The 13,742-nt window shown below is 35.4% G+C and overlaps 1 protein-coding gene across 1 annotated transcript in view; it reads right to left on the reverse strand.

The window, feature by feature from the left end:
* Nucleotides 1-2,844: 2,844 nt before the first annotated feature.
* Nucleotides 2,845-13,742, reverse strand: part of AKAP6 (A kinase (PRKA) anchor protein 6) — a gene marked incomplete at its 5' end in the record, with an annotated part of 46,951 nt that continues 36,053 nt past the window's right edge. Inside the window, 3 exons of the mRNA XM_010081239.1 lie at nt 2,845-3,368; nt 8,275-8,569; nt 8,684-11,750. Of these exons, the coding sequence (XP_010079541.1) occupies nt 8,316-8,569; nt 8,684-11,750 (3,321 nt within the window). The remainder of the gene's footprint in view (nt 3,369-8,274; nt 8,570-8,683; nt 11,751-13,742) is intronic.

A 13,742-nucleotide genomic window follows, 5' to 3' on the forward strand; every position in this document is an offset into this window, starting at 1 on the left:
TATGTGTACACGTGTACAATGAACAACATAAAAAAACCATAAGGATGTAGAAATGCCACCGAAATGTCTCTTACTGTAACAACAGTGCAGAGACAAGGTTCTGTAAAAACTCTTTGGCTCATCTTGGGAAAAAGGCAAACCATTAAGTGAGAAAAACTGGGGACATGGTTTACAAGGCTATCCATATATAAAACTACTGTGATTACAAAACACTTTTTAACTCCTAGCTGCAGACGTGGTTTACCACCAGTGTTAGTGTGCATTCCCTTTGCTTAGAGATGGAGAGCTCTGGGTCTCCATGGAAGGAATGTGAAGCAGGCAGGAAAGGGAGATTCACGTGTCATGGCCATTGCTGTCAAATGGCCTCCTCACACACAGCAGATGTTGTTCAAGCATGAGCCAGGAAGTACGTGGAATAAAAAGCAGCCTATGGAACTTTAGATGGGGATAAATTCTGCAGAAAGCTTACATCATGCTTCTACACCACAAGAGAATTTCACCAGCAGGGAACAGGATGTATACAGGAGTTTATGTATAGGCTGATCTTAGAGGTAATATTAGTACATCAACATTAATTTTACACTATACCAATATTTTTCTTCAGGGAGTTAGCACTAGAACTTCTTGCAAGTTCTAGGCACAATTTAGCCATATGCATACGACTTACACTAAGACATGAACAAATCTTGTAGATTATGTATCAGAGAATTCTTTTCCTTTAAAAATAATTTTTTATTGACAACTAAGTCCAATATATTCTAACAAGAAAAATAAAAAAAAGGATAAAGCTTCTAACCAAGCCAAAAAAGGAATAGTTGATAATGATGGATCTTGCATCACAGTCATGATGACTTTATCTCATGAAACGAAATCAAATAGATCTGTGAATACTAGTTAAATTAAAATGTTCAGCATCTCTCAGAAAGGAACCACAGAAATTTGAGTTGTGACCGTATAATATTCCAGATATTGTATGATGAATATGTGGTTTATTGATTTGACAATTACTACTATTTTCCCCCAGGAAAAAAGCAAATTTGTGGCAAATGGCCCAATAGAATGGTATAAGAAATTGATGGAGTTCTCCACAGTCTGTTGGGTGAGGTGACAGATCTGAAAAGCCCCTAACTGATTAGTTTTCCTTTCATCATAGTGTAAGGTATGGCTATAGTCAAAGTAAGTTTAAAAAAATACAACACAAACCAGAAAATGCTAGGGAGAAAGAAAGAATTATTCCAAAATCAACTCCCATGTCAAAACCATTTTTATAATCAGGTTTGAAATAACTTATAAATGAACATAACTATCACTGTAAATATTTTACTAAAATTAGGAGTTATATTCCAAATTGCTTTATATATTTTAAAAAAAAGGATATATTAAAGTGACCTTAAGTTATATAATTATACATTTTTGGTAATTATAGGTTAACCTATTAGATTTCTACATAATAGAAGATACGTGAGAGCAGAAAACTTTACGGCTTCAAAAGGCTCTCATAATAATTCTTATTGACATGTTTCTTTAAGCTAGGAGTTGTTTCTGCTGGTCTACCTACATCATAGCCTACCCAAGGCTAGGAGTGGAAATATTAAATTGAGAGATAAATAATTTGCCTCTTGCAGTAACAGCAAGCTGTTAATAGTTCAGAAAACATGAGGTTTTTTTAAATACTTGTTCCTTCCTTGTTGTATGAATGTATCAGCTGGTCAGTACAGTTCCTCTGAGCTACTAGCTAAGCTTCTCAAACTGATGCACATCTTCTAAAGCAAGGAGAATGTTGAAGCTTTTTGTAAAAACATTTATATACTCTGAAAAACAATGAGTAAAGGTAGTATAGGAGAGCATTCCTTGCCTTTTAACTTTTCTGACATCCCTCCCCAATAGTGTTTTTAGGAGCTGAATGCTATGTTTGCAGAGGTAGGTTATAAAGCTCTCTGGTTTATTTTGGCCACCCAATATAGTTTTAGCACAAGATAAAAACATTTAAAATGTACAGTCCAAATAATTAAAACAGCCAACTGTAAAAGTGTCTATATAAATATATATATAAAAAGCTTATTCAGTATAAATGTGCAAGTGAATAAAATTTTAAGAACCAGACAACAAACTGTTACTGATAAACAAAGAAAAGATCTGCTATAAAAGTGTGCCTGACCATTGCCACCACTGCAGTTGAGAGTGTACTAGTTTAAACTACTAAATATTTGTGTCTCCTTGTTTGTCCCAAAAGACCTGGAGAATCTTTAATGAATAGGTTCTCTACCTCTGAGCCAGGTAATACAAATCTCACCCAGCTATGGAATCGCAAATCTCTAGGGAATATTTGCAAACAAAACCATATTCTTCTGTATTTTGATAAATCACTCTGTTCGTGGAACGCAGGTAAAACAGATCACCAGTTCTGCTTTTTTTCCCCAATAAACTATGTTTATTATGCCAATTCTAATTACCATGCAATCTAATGGTTTTAAGGCTTATATTTTCCACATCACTGGACATCACAAACATGAAAGCATTTTATACTGTCATTATACATCAATGTTTGCATTTGGTTATACATATATACAGAAATTATTCACACATCTTAACCTTGCTATTTCCTCCTTTCAAACCAACATAATTTTACTGTGAAAGCAGCTTTTTAATAAATGGTATAAGAAATACAGCAAGGCACACATTTTTTAAAAACTTTTTTTCTCATTACCACCTCAAGAAGCATAAAAACCCAAAATGTTGTACTTAATTCAGTAGAATGTCAACAGTTCCTAATATACAACACCATGTAGTTGTTTCTTGAAGTGTTGCATAGATTAAATTTCAAAATTAAATAAATAAAATGCCATTTATTGTAATTGCTTAATTTTTAGATGTATTGAATCAGGAGGGCTAATGTTTTCTTTTTGCTGCAATCCAACAAAATTGTCACTTTAAAAGTAAAATAGTTTCAATAAACTTATGCATTATACACATAAATATTAAATTTGATACATAAAATAGAAGAGCACTGACAGGTACAGTTCTGAAAAGATGAACCAGACTGATCATGAATTCTGTGGAACTTCAAAACTTTACAGAACAGAACCAGCAATAAGTAGTACAGGAACATCCAATTTAGGAAGGGGAGATCGTTAGAGGTAGCTTGGGAGAGGAATCCATATGAAAGCAAATGGCCTTGCTACAGTACAAAATGATCACTGAAATAGGACTAGCATATGCAGCCTGATCACAAAGCCAACATGGACAAATCGCATTTGGAAAGAAAATTTATCTTGGGAGTCAGTGTAATGAGAGGCAGTGATACAATGGAATTGGAGGTCATCCCAGGGTTTACAGGATGAACCTGCACCTGAATTGCAGCCAAGTTTCTAAAAGGAAACAAAAAAGTAATAGTAGGTTACAGAAAATGAAGTTTTATTTGCAAAACATAGCTCTTCCAGAACAACCATAGATCGTCATTAAATGGTCACATGCCACAACCTTTAATGCAGAAGCTTACAGTAGGCAAACAGTGACTTTTAACAGTCTGAGGTACAAGTTAGTGTAAAAAATTGTATTGATGTAGAAAACTCATTGATTTTTGTAAAGACTTTGCTTCTAAAGAAACAAGGGAATTCATCAAATCTGACCTTTTCCCTGGATCCTGTCCTCATCCTTACCTGCAAACTTACCTTCAGCACACTTGAAAGTGCACCGATCAATGAAAACACAGGAATTTTCAAAAGCCAAGCAACAAAAAGATCTACCCATCACTTATTTTAATATTTAGATAAACATATGGAATGAGATTTAAATGGAGAGGAGGAAAGGATTGTCACAGAAGTGTTGCATAAATAGAACTGTCAGTGTCATCACACTGCGTTTTAAAATTTAAAATAGCTATTTAGACACTTCTAGTACCAGCAATGAGTTAAATTTTCATACTATAGAATTATCCAGCCCAGAGTTTAGGGTTAAACTATTCATCAACGAACAGGGGCTTATGATGAGGATTATGAAGAAATAACTGTCAGAATACAGCTCAAAGATTAGTGTAAAGTACATCTCATAGGCATTTCCTAAGAGGCACTCCAGACATGCATTATGTGCCTTCCAAGTTAAGCAGGAATATCTGGATCTATCCAGTTACCTTCTCTTTTGATCTTATTGGCTGTAACTGACCCCCTCACTATTTATAGAAGAAATATACTTACATGAAAATAGTGAAAAGCTCAACAGTTTGTTTAGAAATTAAGGATCTGAATAAAGGGGAAGATTGTATGAAGTTTCCTACAACTCTGGCACGAGTTTCACATATCTATAGTAAGAAAAGTCTCACTGATGGATTATGTCAATTTTTTCAAAAATTATGTAATTCACAGACCATACAAGATTATCTGTTTATTCTATTTATTTTTTTTCAAGTCGGCTACTGTATCGAGCTAAAAAGTCAGATTGCTTCAAACTCTATAAAGAAACATTATAGTATCTACCTCCCTATAAACATCTCTAGGAAAAAAAAACAGTAAGCAAACAGTATTCTTATAGTTCCAGTCTCTAAAAGTGAATTATCACAAATTAACTACTGTGTAAACCGGTATATTATTTTTCTCCTGTAATGAATAATTAACTAACAGTCCTTTGCATTATGTATCATCTTGTATCTGTGGATCTTGAAACACTTTTCAGTGAATAAATCATGCTTCACAGGTCCCATTGATCATTATTCTCATTATTTTGTTGCTAAAGAAACTGAGGCAAGGAAGGAATAAGTCATACAAAAAAAATTTAATGCTGAACAGGAAAAAACAGTCAGGCCTTCTGAGTACCAGCCCTGGGTTTCTCCTGGCTATAGTAAGTGGCAGGATATTCTGGCAAACATTGCAGCACTGCCAGATAAAGCCAATTTAGTTTCCTTAAGTCCAACCAAAATATTTTTTCCCCTAAATTAAAATTTAAGTTTAAATTACAAATTTAAACAAATTTAAAACCAGCATAGCTTTATAAGCACCTCTGTTGAAGAACTCCATGTTGGCTCATATGAAAGAGTAGTCAGTGCTGACAGAGATATTTTTAAGCTTGCTTGAGAATTGTTATTATTTTCCTGTAATTTTTTTTTTCAGAACACTGATAAATAACAGGATTGCAACAATTGGCAAAAATATTTTCGTCACCATTACTTTTATTCTCCTGTACAGCCAAGATAAATACTGTAACAGTACAAAATCCAACTCCATTTGAAACTATGCCCTTTTTAGCCTTGAATTCTCAGTATGCTTTTAAGGTACACATATACTATAGATTGTTTTTCTCTAAGTATTACAGCTACACATGGAATTACACATTTAAATGAGCTTGCAGCACAGGTGCTACAGGAAAAATAATGGTGTTTGCCATTTATCTTTCAAATTAAATAATGTGTTTTTAAATAGTAACTTTTTTCATAATACACTTATGGGAACAACATTTATCTGTCACATTTTAAAAGATGTATTAGTAATAAATGTAAATTACCTTTGGAAAATCAGTAATTAGCCTCATCAAAAAATAAACAATCTGCCACCAAAAAGATAATCTTTAGCATAGTTAAGTATAATAACTGTTATTTGAATAAGTTAACAAATTAGGATAGATTGCTTCTGTAATTCATTCCCCATAGCATGAGAGATGAAGTTAAAGCACCAAGCTTGTGAATGGGGGAAGGGAGCTCAGACTTTAGTGAAACCAAACCTAGCAGCTCATATTTTCATTTTTTGATGTGCCAGAGATAAACTGTATGCATCCTAGGGCTTTAATACTGGGAATAATACAATACATAATTTCCATGGAAGCAATCCTGTACATATCAGTTAAGAACCACTATATCTTCCTAAATGTAAAAAGTGGGATGTAGTGTGAGGGGCTTTGTTACCTTAAAAATATTTGTCAACCCCTGGGCAAAAATTAAGGCTAGAAGACAACTCTACCAAGTTGTTGCATACAGACTCTGCATTACATTTTATTGCATTGCGGGGAATTTATTAATGTCTCCATCCTCTATGTCCAATCTTAGTCCTTACATCTTTTTAACTATATATTGTCATATCCCAGTCTTATGAAAACCACAGCTGGCTACCCTGTAAGTAACTATGAAGTTCTGAAGAGTGAGGGAAAGTTTATACAGTATTTTGAGATCCTCAGATGAAAAGTACTAATGAACTGAAAAGACATGTTATTATCTTCATCAGTGAAAGAGTAAGAACAAGAATAAAATTGCACTCACAATAGTAAGGATTCTTCCTCAAATTAATGTTATAAAAATGAGTGAAAAAAAATTAAGAAAACTAATAAAACAGAAATTTAGGGAAAGGCTTATGTTTACATAATTATCACTTATCAACCTCAGACTTTTGTCATCATCTCAAATTTACAAATAGAGGCTTCCGTATGCACATAATCCCTTAAATGCAATTCTAGAATATACAGTATAATCTCTTTTTTTTTTTTTTTTTTTTGTAATTCCCAGTTGATTTCCATTGCTTGTCCAGTTGTTTGGATGTGCCCAAGTATTAACCAAACTGGCAATCAACAGGTCATGGTAGCCCATTTCAAAGCCATTCAAGAAATATCCTCTTTGCTATGATGGTTCTAAGATAATGCATTAGTCAAATAGATATGTGTCGAAAGAGACAGTGGCAAGCTGTAGACTGTTGCTGTCATAACCTAAAGACTTTGCTAGAAATACTTATTCACATGTGAATGTGTGAATGCTAGGTAAACTGTCAACATGTGCAAAAGAAAAGCCCAAAGCACAGTAATATAATATAGCGAAACCATGAAATGTAGAAGTTAGATCTCTAATAGCAGTAAAGCAATCTATTTTGTATGAACAGGCCTAGATCCTTTGCTATAACTACCTAATTTGCAGTAGGAGAGTACTAGTGGTTTTCATGGGCAGTGATGAGTAACAGCCTTTTCTCCTAGCAACATCACAGAATCATAGAATAACTTAGCTTGGAAGGAAACTTGAACATCATCTGGTCCAAACTCCTGTTCAAAGGAAGGCTATTTTCAAAGGTAGATCAGAATATTCAGGGCCACGTCCACTTGAATTTTGAATGTCTCCAACGATGGAGATTCCAGAACTTCCTGGGGAAACCTGGTCCCATGCTTAGCATTGTGTTTGATTGGAAATTCCCTTGCTACAGCTTCTTGCAAGCAGTGGCATTTAAAATTGGAGTGGCATTTGGACTTTCCAAGCTGGCTCTGATCTACTGGAGGAGCGTTTCCAAAGATCAATGGCATTCTCATGCAGCTATGCTGGCTTTTGGGTCGCCAAACAACTAGCAAGACTCAAAGCAGCAGTGCTACCTACTAGGATCTGATACAGAAGTTGCTTTGTAGATCTTCTTCTGTTCTTAAATGTGCTGTTATTGTTAGACATTTATGTGAGGTCAGAAACTCCAGATCTGAACCTCTTTAAAACTTTGGAAGAGATCAGAGCCACATTTTCATCTTAGGTTCCACCATCTTATGTTTCAAAATGCTTGCCACAAAATAGAACCGAAGCTTCCAGTACTGCTGTTTGGCTATCAGTTTCCATCTGCTTTGGTATTCAGGTCTTTATTCTACATTAACCTCACGTTATACTCTTTAGTGATGTTGCAAAGATTTCTTATTTTGGTAACCTCAACTTTTGGCCTAACACTGTGTTGTAATAATTGTGTTCTTAACAATGGCTTACTGAACTTAAAACATGGTAAACTGATGTCAAGAGATGACTTATTATCTCTATACTTATTCTCCAGTCCACTTAGCCTTTCTTCATGGCTTGTCTGGAAATATTGTAGAACTCCAACTCACTAGTCACCCAAAATTCTTGTAAAAGCAGAAGTTCACCTTCAAGTCCTTTTGAACACCTCATAAGGCCAGCTGACTGTGGAGAAGGGGATCAATGAGTAGACCTGGTTTCTAGTTCCACAGCTCAGTTGAGGACGGAAGAGGAGGCTGATATAGAAATACTACTTTTGAAGAATTCCCAAATTCTGCAAGATAGCAGATTTTTCCCAGTAGAGAACAGTTCTAGCCAGGGCAAAGCCAAAGGGCAAGAAGCAGTTAGTATTCACTGCATTTGTTGACCAGTGTCATGAAAATTTGGATTATAGCGTAATAAAAACAAATTATATAGGCCTGGGTGGTGATTCACCTCCTTTCATTGTACAAAAAATGTTAAAAAAAAAGAAAAAGAAAAAAAAAGGCAAAAAATGTAAAAAAAAAAAAAGAATGTGCAACCCGTGCAACTCATAGAGTACATACCTGTTTTTAGGATAATGTATGTGCCTGGAGAGGGTTACATTCTATCTGTGCATATTTATATGTCTTTCCTTATGAAGATTCAGGAGATTTTCTTCACAAGTAAGAGTTTTACTGTTCTGATGCAAAACATCCTTTTCCTGTGAATGGCCAGGCTTTAACTGAAACTCTATAGCTGAAGCCTCTTCAGAGGCAGCAACACATCCTTTAGGCTCTTCAGTTCCAGGTGATTTTGCTGTACTACTCTGTTCAGTGCTAAGTTCTGGAACATTCTTTTCCAAACCTTCAGTTTGCCCATCTGAAATTAGCAAATCATCAGCAGCATTTTTAAAACTGTTTGATGCACTTTGTTTGTTAGGATTTGGGATGTTTATATCATTGCCATCATCACAGAAGAAAGATAAATCTCTACCTTCAGATGAAGTTTTAACTTCTTCTAAAGACTCTAGAGTCATTTCACCTAGTGACTCTGGAGATGTTTCAGAAATAGTGTTAGAAATAGGTTGCTGCTGTTCAACTCGTGCTTCAGGACTACCATTAGAAATGGACTGCTGCTGCTCAACCCGTTCTTCCTCGGGACAGGCTTCAAAAAAGCATTCAATATTTTCTCTCTCATCTGTGAAATCCAGTGGCACAGGAGTGCTGCTCTTTTCCTCTATGTATTTGATTACCTCTCCACAGTCACTATCATGAGAAGAAAGTGAAAGATAAGAATAGAAGTCCCCTTTTCTTAACTGAATGGGTCTGTGAGAGTGTTCTAACACTTTTTCCTTGATCTGTGCTAATGAAGCTGGAGCAGATGACTCACATTCAGGTTGTGATTTACTTTTCAAAGCTGTTGATGCCATGTCTATTATCTCCCTCACAAAATTGTGTACTGAGCCATCTTCCATGTTTCTTTTATCACAAGCAGCAGATTCACAGTTACAGCATGAATCAGGACCATTGGCTGAGGAGTGACATTCTGCTTCATTGGGTTCCAAGGATGTACAACAATCAGTAGATTTTTCAGGAATGCTCATTCTGTGTTGTGGAGCATTAGGTAAGGATGTTTGTAAAGCTGAATCTTGAATCTCTACACAATTCATTTCAGAGGAAGATTCAAGACAAGGCTTTTTAGCAGGAGAGGAAGCAACAGAGTGATGATCAGGCTGAATATGACTTTGACATTCTTTTGGAGAGTTTCTGGATCCATCTGATGACAGAACAGTCTCCTTGCCATCCATATGTGAGTCATCTGAACTGTCTGTAAATGCTTCACAGACACAACATTCATTTTCGACTTCCCTGACATCAAGTGATGCATGAGTTTTGGGAGTTGCTGATGTTTTAACAAGACCTTCCTTTTGACTACCAAGAGTATTTTCAACATTGCCATTCTCCATATCATCCACAAGCTGATCCTTCACAACCTGAGAGATATCTTTCACCAGGTGTCTCTTTGTCCCTTTTTCATGATCACGTGGTACATTCTTACTATTACCATTATTTTCTGATATTTTCTGTACTGAACCATTCAGTAGTGTTTCAATGCTTAATGTATCTGTGGCTTTTGATGTCTCATTACTAACTTCTTTACTATGCTGAATTTCATCACTGAGGTTGCTTTTTCTCTTCTCCCTTGTCAAAGAAAATTTTGGTCTAATCCAAGTTTGGAGTTCATTTTTTATATAATCAAGTCCTGAAATTAAATTGCATTCTTCATAAATATCCTCATCAGTTGCTATACTGGAGTCATCATCTTCATCTTTGATACCTAGCTCTTCCTCAGTTAAGGTAAGGGTGGAACTTGAAAGCAAATCACTGTCATCTTCATCATCAGTACAAGCAGAAGTGCAGGAGACATTAACAATCATGCTGACATTGACATCGCTCTCATCAGCTACAGATCTATTAAGATGTTTTCTAAATGATGCATTTGAATTTGGTATTTTATTTCTGTGCACTACAACGTCCTCAGAGCACAGAGAAAGATCCTCACTGCTGCTGAGTTCAGTGAGAGAAGCTGCTGAGTCTTCATTGATTGAGGATGCAATATCTAGAGACAGCTGTCCAGTAAAAGACATTTTTTGAGAGCTACTTTGGAGTGTTATATCAGAGATGCTGCGCTTTATCTTTTGATCTAAAGGACTTTGGATATTCTCTAAGCGATTCAAAAGATCTAATGTCCTTTTGCTGAGCTCTCCAACAGAATCACTGCTTACACTTATGTCTCCTGAGCCATGATGACTAAAAAGATCTTCATTGCTTTTGTAGGAAGTCAGCCAGCTCTCCAAAGAAGTGCTTCGCTGAAGACCATCTCCACTTTTAAAAATACCTGAGCTGAACAAATCACCTACCACAGACAGAGATTCTAATGAGGAACTACGAGATAAAGTTGCAACCTGTCTTGTAGTCTCTGTAACAGTTAATTTTCTTACAGTTTCTGCAGATTTACAGGAGTTGGGATCTGATTCTCCAGGGACACTTGCCAGAGTATGGTCATGAATAAACCCATCTGGTTGTGACTCTCCAGGCTTATGTTCAGATTTACCAGGTATTTTATCAAAACAAAAACCATGAAATAAACTGTCCTCTGTATGTGTTTTTTCAATTTGAGATTGTTTCATTATCACTGGTAATTTGAATTTGGAGCCTTGAAGATATGAGTAATCATAAAATGTAAACATGCCATGTTTTCCTTGCAATTCTTCTAGACAAACAGGGTTACACATGGTAATGCTGTCTAAATCCTCATCATTTTCACTTCCACAACATGCGGAAGGTGCCAACTGAAAATCGTCTGAGAGACTAGCATGGTCTTCTTCATCTTGCTTTATTTTTTGTTTTATTACATCGACTATGTCATCCACTTGAGTTTCTGCATGCCCAATTTCAGGATTACTCTGAGTGCTTTCAATATCATTTAGCAAAAAAATTTCTGAATTGTTTGTAGTTTCTGTATCACATTCACTCACTATCCCACTCTCACTCTCAGAGTGCCTGCTTATGTTTCCACTCTGATACATATAGTTATGTGGTTTTGCCAATGTGGTCCCACCTATTAGGTCCGGCAGGGATTTGGTAGATGAAAAAGATGAGTCTTTACTAAGACTTTTGTTTAAAATGTTAGATTGTGTTACACTGGAGAGTTTGGATGTTTTTTTCAAAAATGGCATGTGTTTTTTTTCTGATAATTCAATATTATGGAGACTATAGACCTGATAGATGTGAGGATTTGGAGGGGAAGTAATGCTGGGACAATAAAGAGGACTTCCACGATCACTGATACTTTCATCTTCATTCACATCATTATCACCACATTCTCCTGAATCAGGTTTCTGGCTTAGATCATCCTTCTTGATTTCTTGGTCAGGATCAGTTAAGTCTTCGTGAATACTGATCAGCTTATTACTTATGTCAGTTTCATCCCATTCTAGTGCATCTTCATTTGGACCATTTAGATCCATCAAACTGGGATCAATAACATTCAGAGGCTCCTGTGGAAAAAAAAAAGAGCAAAGTTTAAAAATATTTACAGTTGCACTTTAAATGTGCTTCCACTGAAATCATATAAAAAAATTAATGAGAGTAAAGTTCATTTTTGGAACAATGCTCACTAGCAGGCTTTTAATTTTGTTACATTGTATGTACCATTAAAATTATCAATTAAAATTAAACCTATTAAATTTTGCATGATTTCTTAGTCTTCCTAGGTTTTTTCCTTATTTGCGTCAAAATATAATACAGAAATTTGTCTTTTCTTTAATAGAGATTAATTATGATTAATTTTATATGTAAGAAGTATATGTCATTTTATATGTAAGAAGTTTTAAATATTCTGCAGAATCACATTGGAGTGTGTTACTAAGTGTGTTAGTGAAAACCATGCAATTAGTGCTTTATTGTGCTGGATGTATGAGACTCTCTCTTAGCCTGCATAAGTTTAAAACAGTTAAAATATAAAGGATTTATTAAAGCATTTTTGAAATGTTTATAACAAACTTTTGTGTTGTCAGCCTTAAAACAACAGATCTAATACACTGGAAACCACAAGACTTGATGATTTTTTATTAGAATTTCTATTTATTCTTTACTTAATAATAAAGGCAGTGCTAATGACCAGTAAGTAAGACTAATGAATGTTAATATCTTCAGCTGTAAGAACAATCAGTCTAATTAAATACTACATGAATTTCAAATATTGTCTTTGATGACACATTTATCTGGGAAAGGGCTGATAAATAATTGAGCTAAACTTAGTTTGCTTTTTTAAAGAGTTTTGTAACTTTCCAGTAATATTTGCTGGTATGACTCAGAACACACAGCATCAAGAGTTGTTCCTTCTAGAAACATATGGGAGAGGAAGAACACATTGACAACTTTTCTCATTCATATGTGATGTGTCAAGTGACCAACAGTACTGACTCACCTTAAATCCCTCAAAATAAGACAGAAGCGGTCACTGATTTTGGGGCTGGTTTTCTGAGCACAAATTAATTCTACTTTATTTTTCTATTTATTGAGAGGCATCCATTTTAAGGAAAACTTTGTTATACAATAAGTCTTGTAATAGAACTGTTAAATAATGTAGAATTGTTTAGTTTAACTCATCTTAGCAGCTGAACAATGATCATCATATCCAGAAAAACAAGCACATTTTCCAAAAAAAACTTTCAACTATGATCTCTTGTTCTCTTGAGCTTTCTTGGAGCAAGTTTTGTTTTTCAGATACAGCACTGAACACACGCCAAACAGCAATCTAAATCACAACAAACTTACAAAGTTACAGAAATGCAAGCAGATAAAACAAGGCTGTAATCCAATGAAGTGCAGTTGTACACAACTGAGTTACTGACTTAGATTCATAAAGACTCGGCCAAGGTTAATTGTGCAGGGAAAGGCACGTATCTCTGACTGCAATTCTCAGCTGGGAACTCTCTTTTTGAAGTAGGAACTAAAGCTGCTCAGCCCTTTTGTGAGAAATCATGGGATGTTCTCCAACAGCTCAATAGTAGGGACATCGATTTTGGGTGTGGGACACTTTGTCAGACTGAGCATAAGAGACATGAACCAGGTTCCCATTCTCTCAGGAGAAGCCCTACCTCCATGCTGTTCTGAAAAGCCTGCTTCTCCTGTTTCATTTTGCATAAAACAATTAAATATTAATTGGGTCATAGACAGATGAGGAGAATTTTATCCTGCAGTGCAGTGTTCAGCACATTTGACAGGCAAGAGGCACAGATAGGTCCAAATCCCTGCTCCAGTGTGTATTTAATTATGGATATAAATGGAACTGTTTCTGTGCAAGACACAAGGCTATCCCATCCCAGTACATCCAGTAGACCAATGGCTAAAACACTCAACCGACATAAGGAAGAATTATTTTCTCCAAATTGGGCAGAGTAGAATTCAGCGGGGTGATATGATTATTAATATATTTGATAAACTGAGGCATTTTCCATGTAAGATAAATCTGTGTCTTCATGCTT

The sequence above is a fragment of the Pterocles gutturalis genome, unplaced genomic scaffold (genome assembly GCF_000699245.1).
Source record: "Pterocles gutturalis isolate BGI_N339 unplaced genomic scaffold, ASM69924v1 scaffold14429, whole genome shotgun sequence".
NCBI lineage: Eukaryota > Metazoa > Chordata > Aves > Pterocliformes > Pteroclidae > Pterocles > Pterocles gutturalis.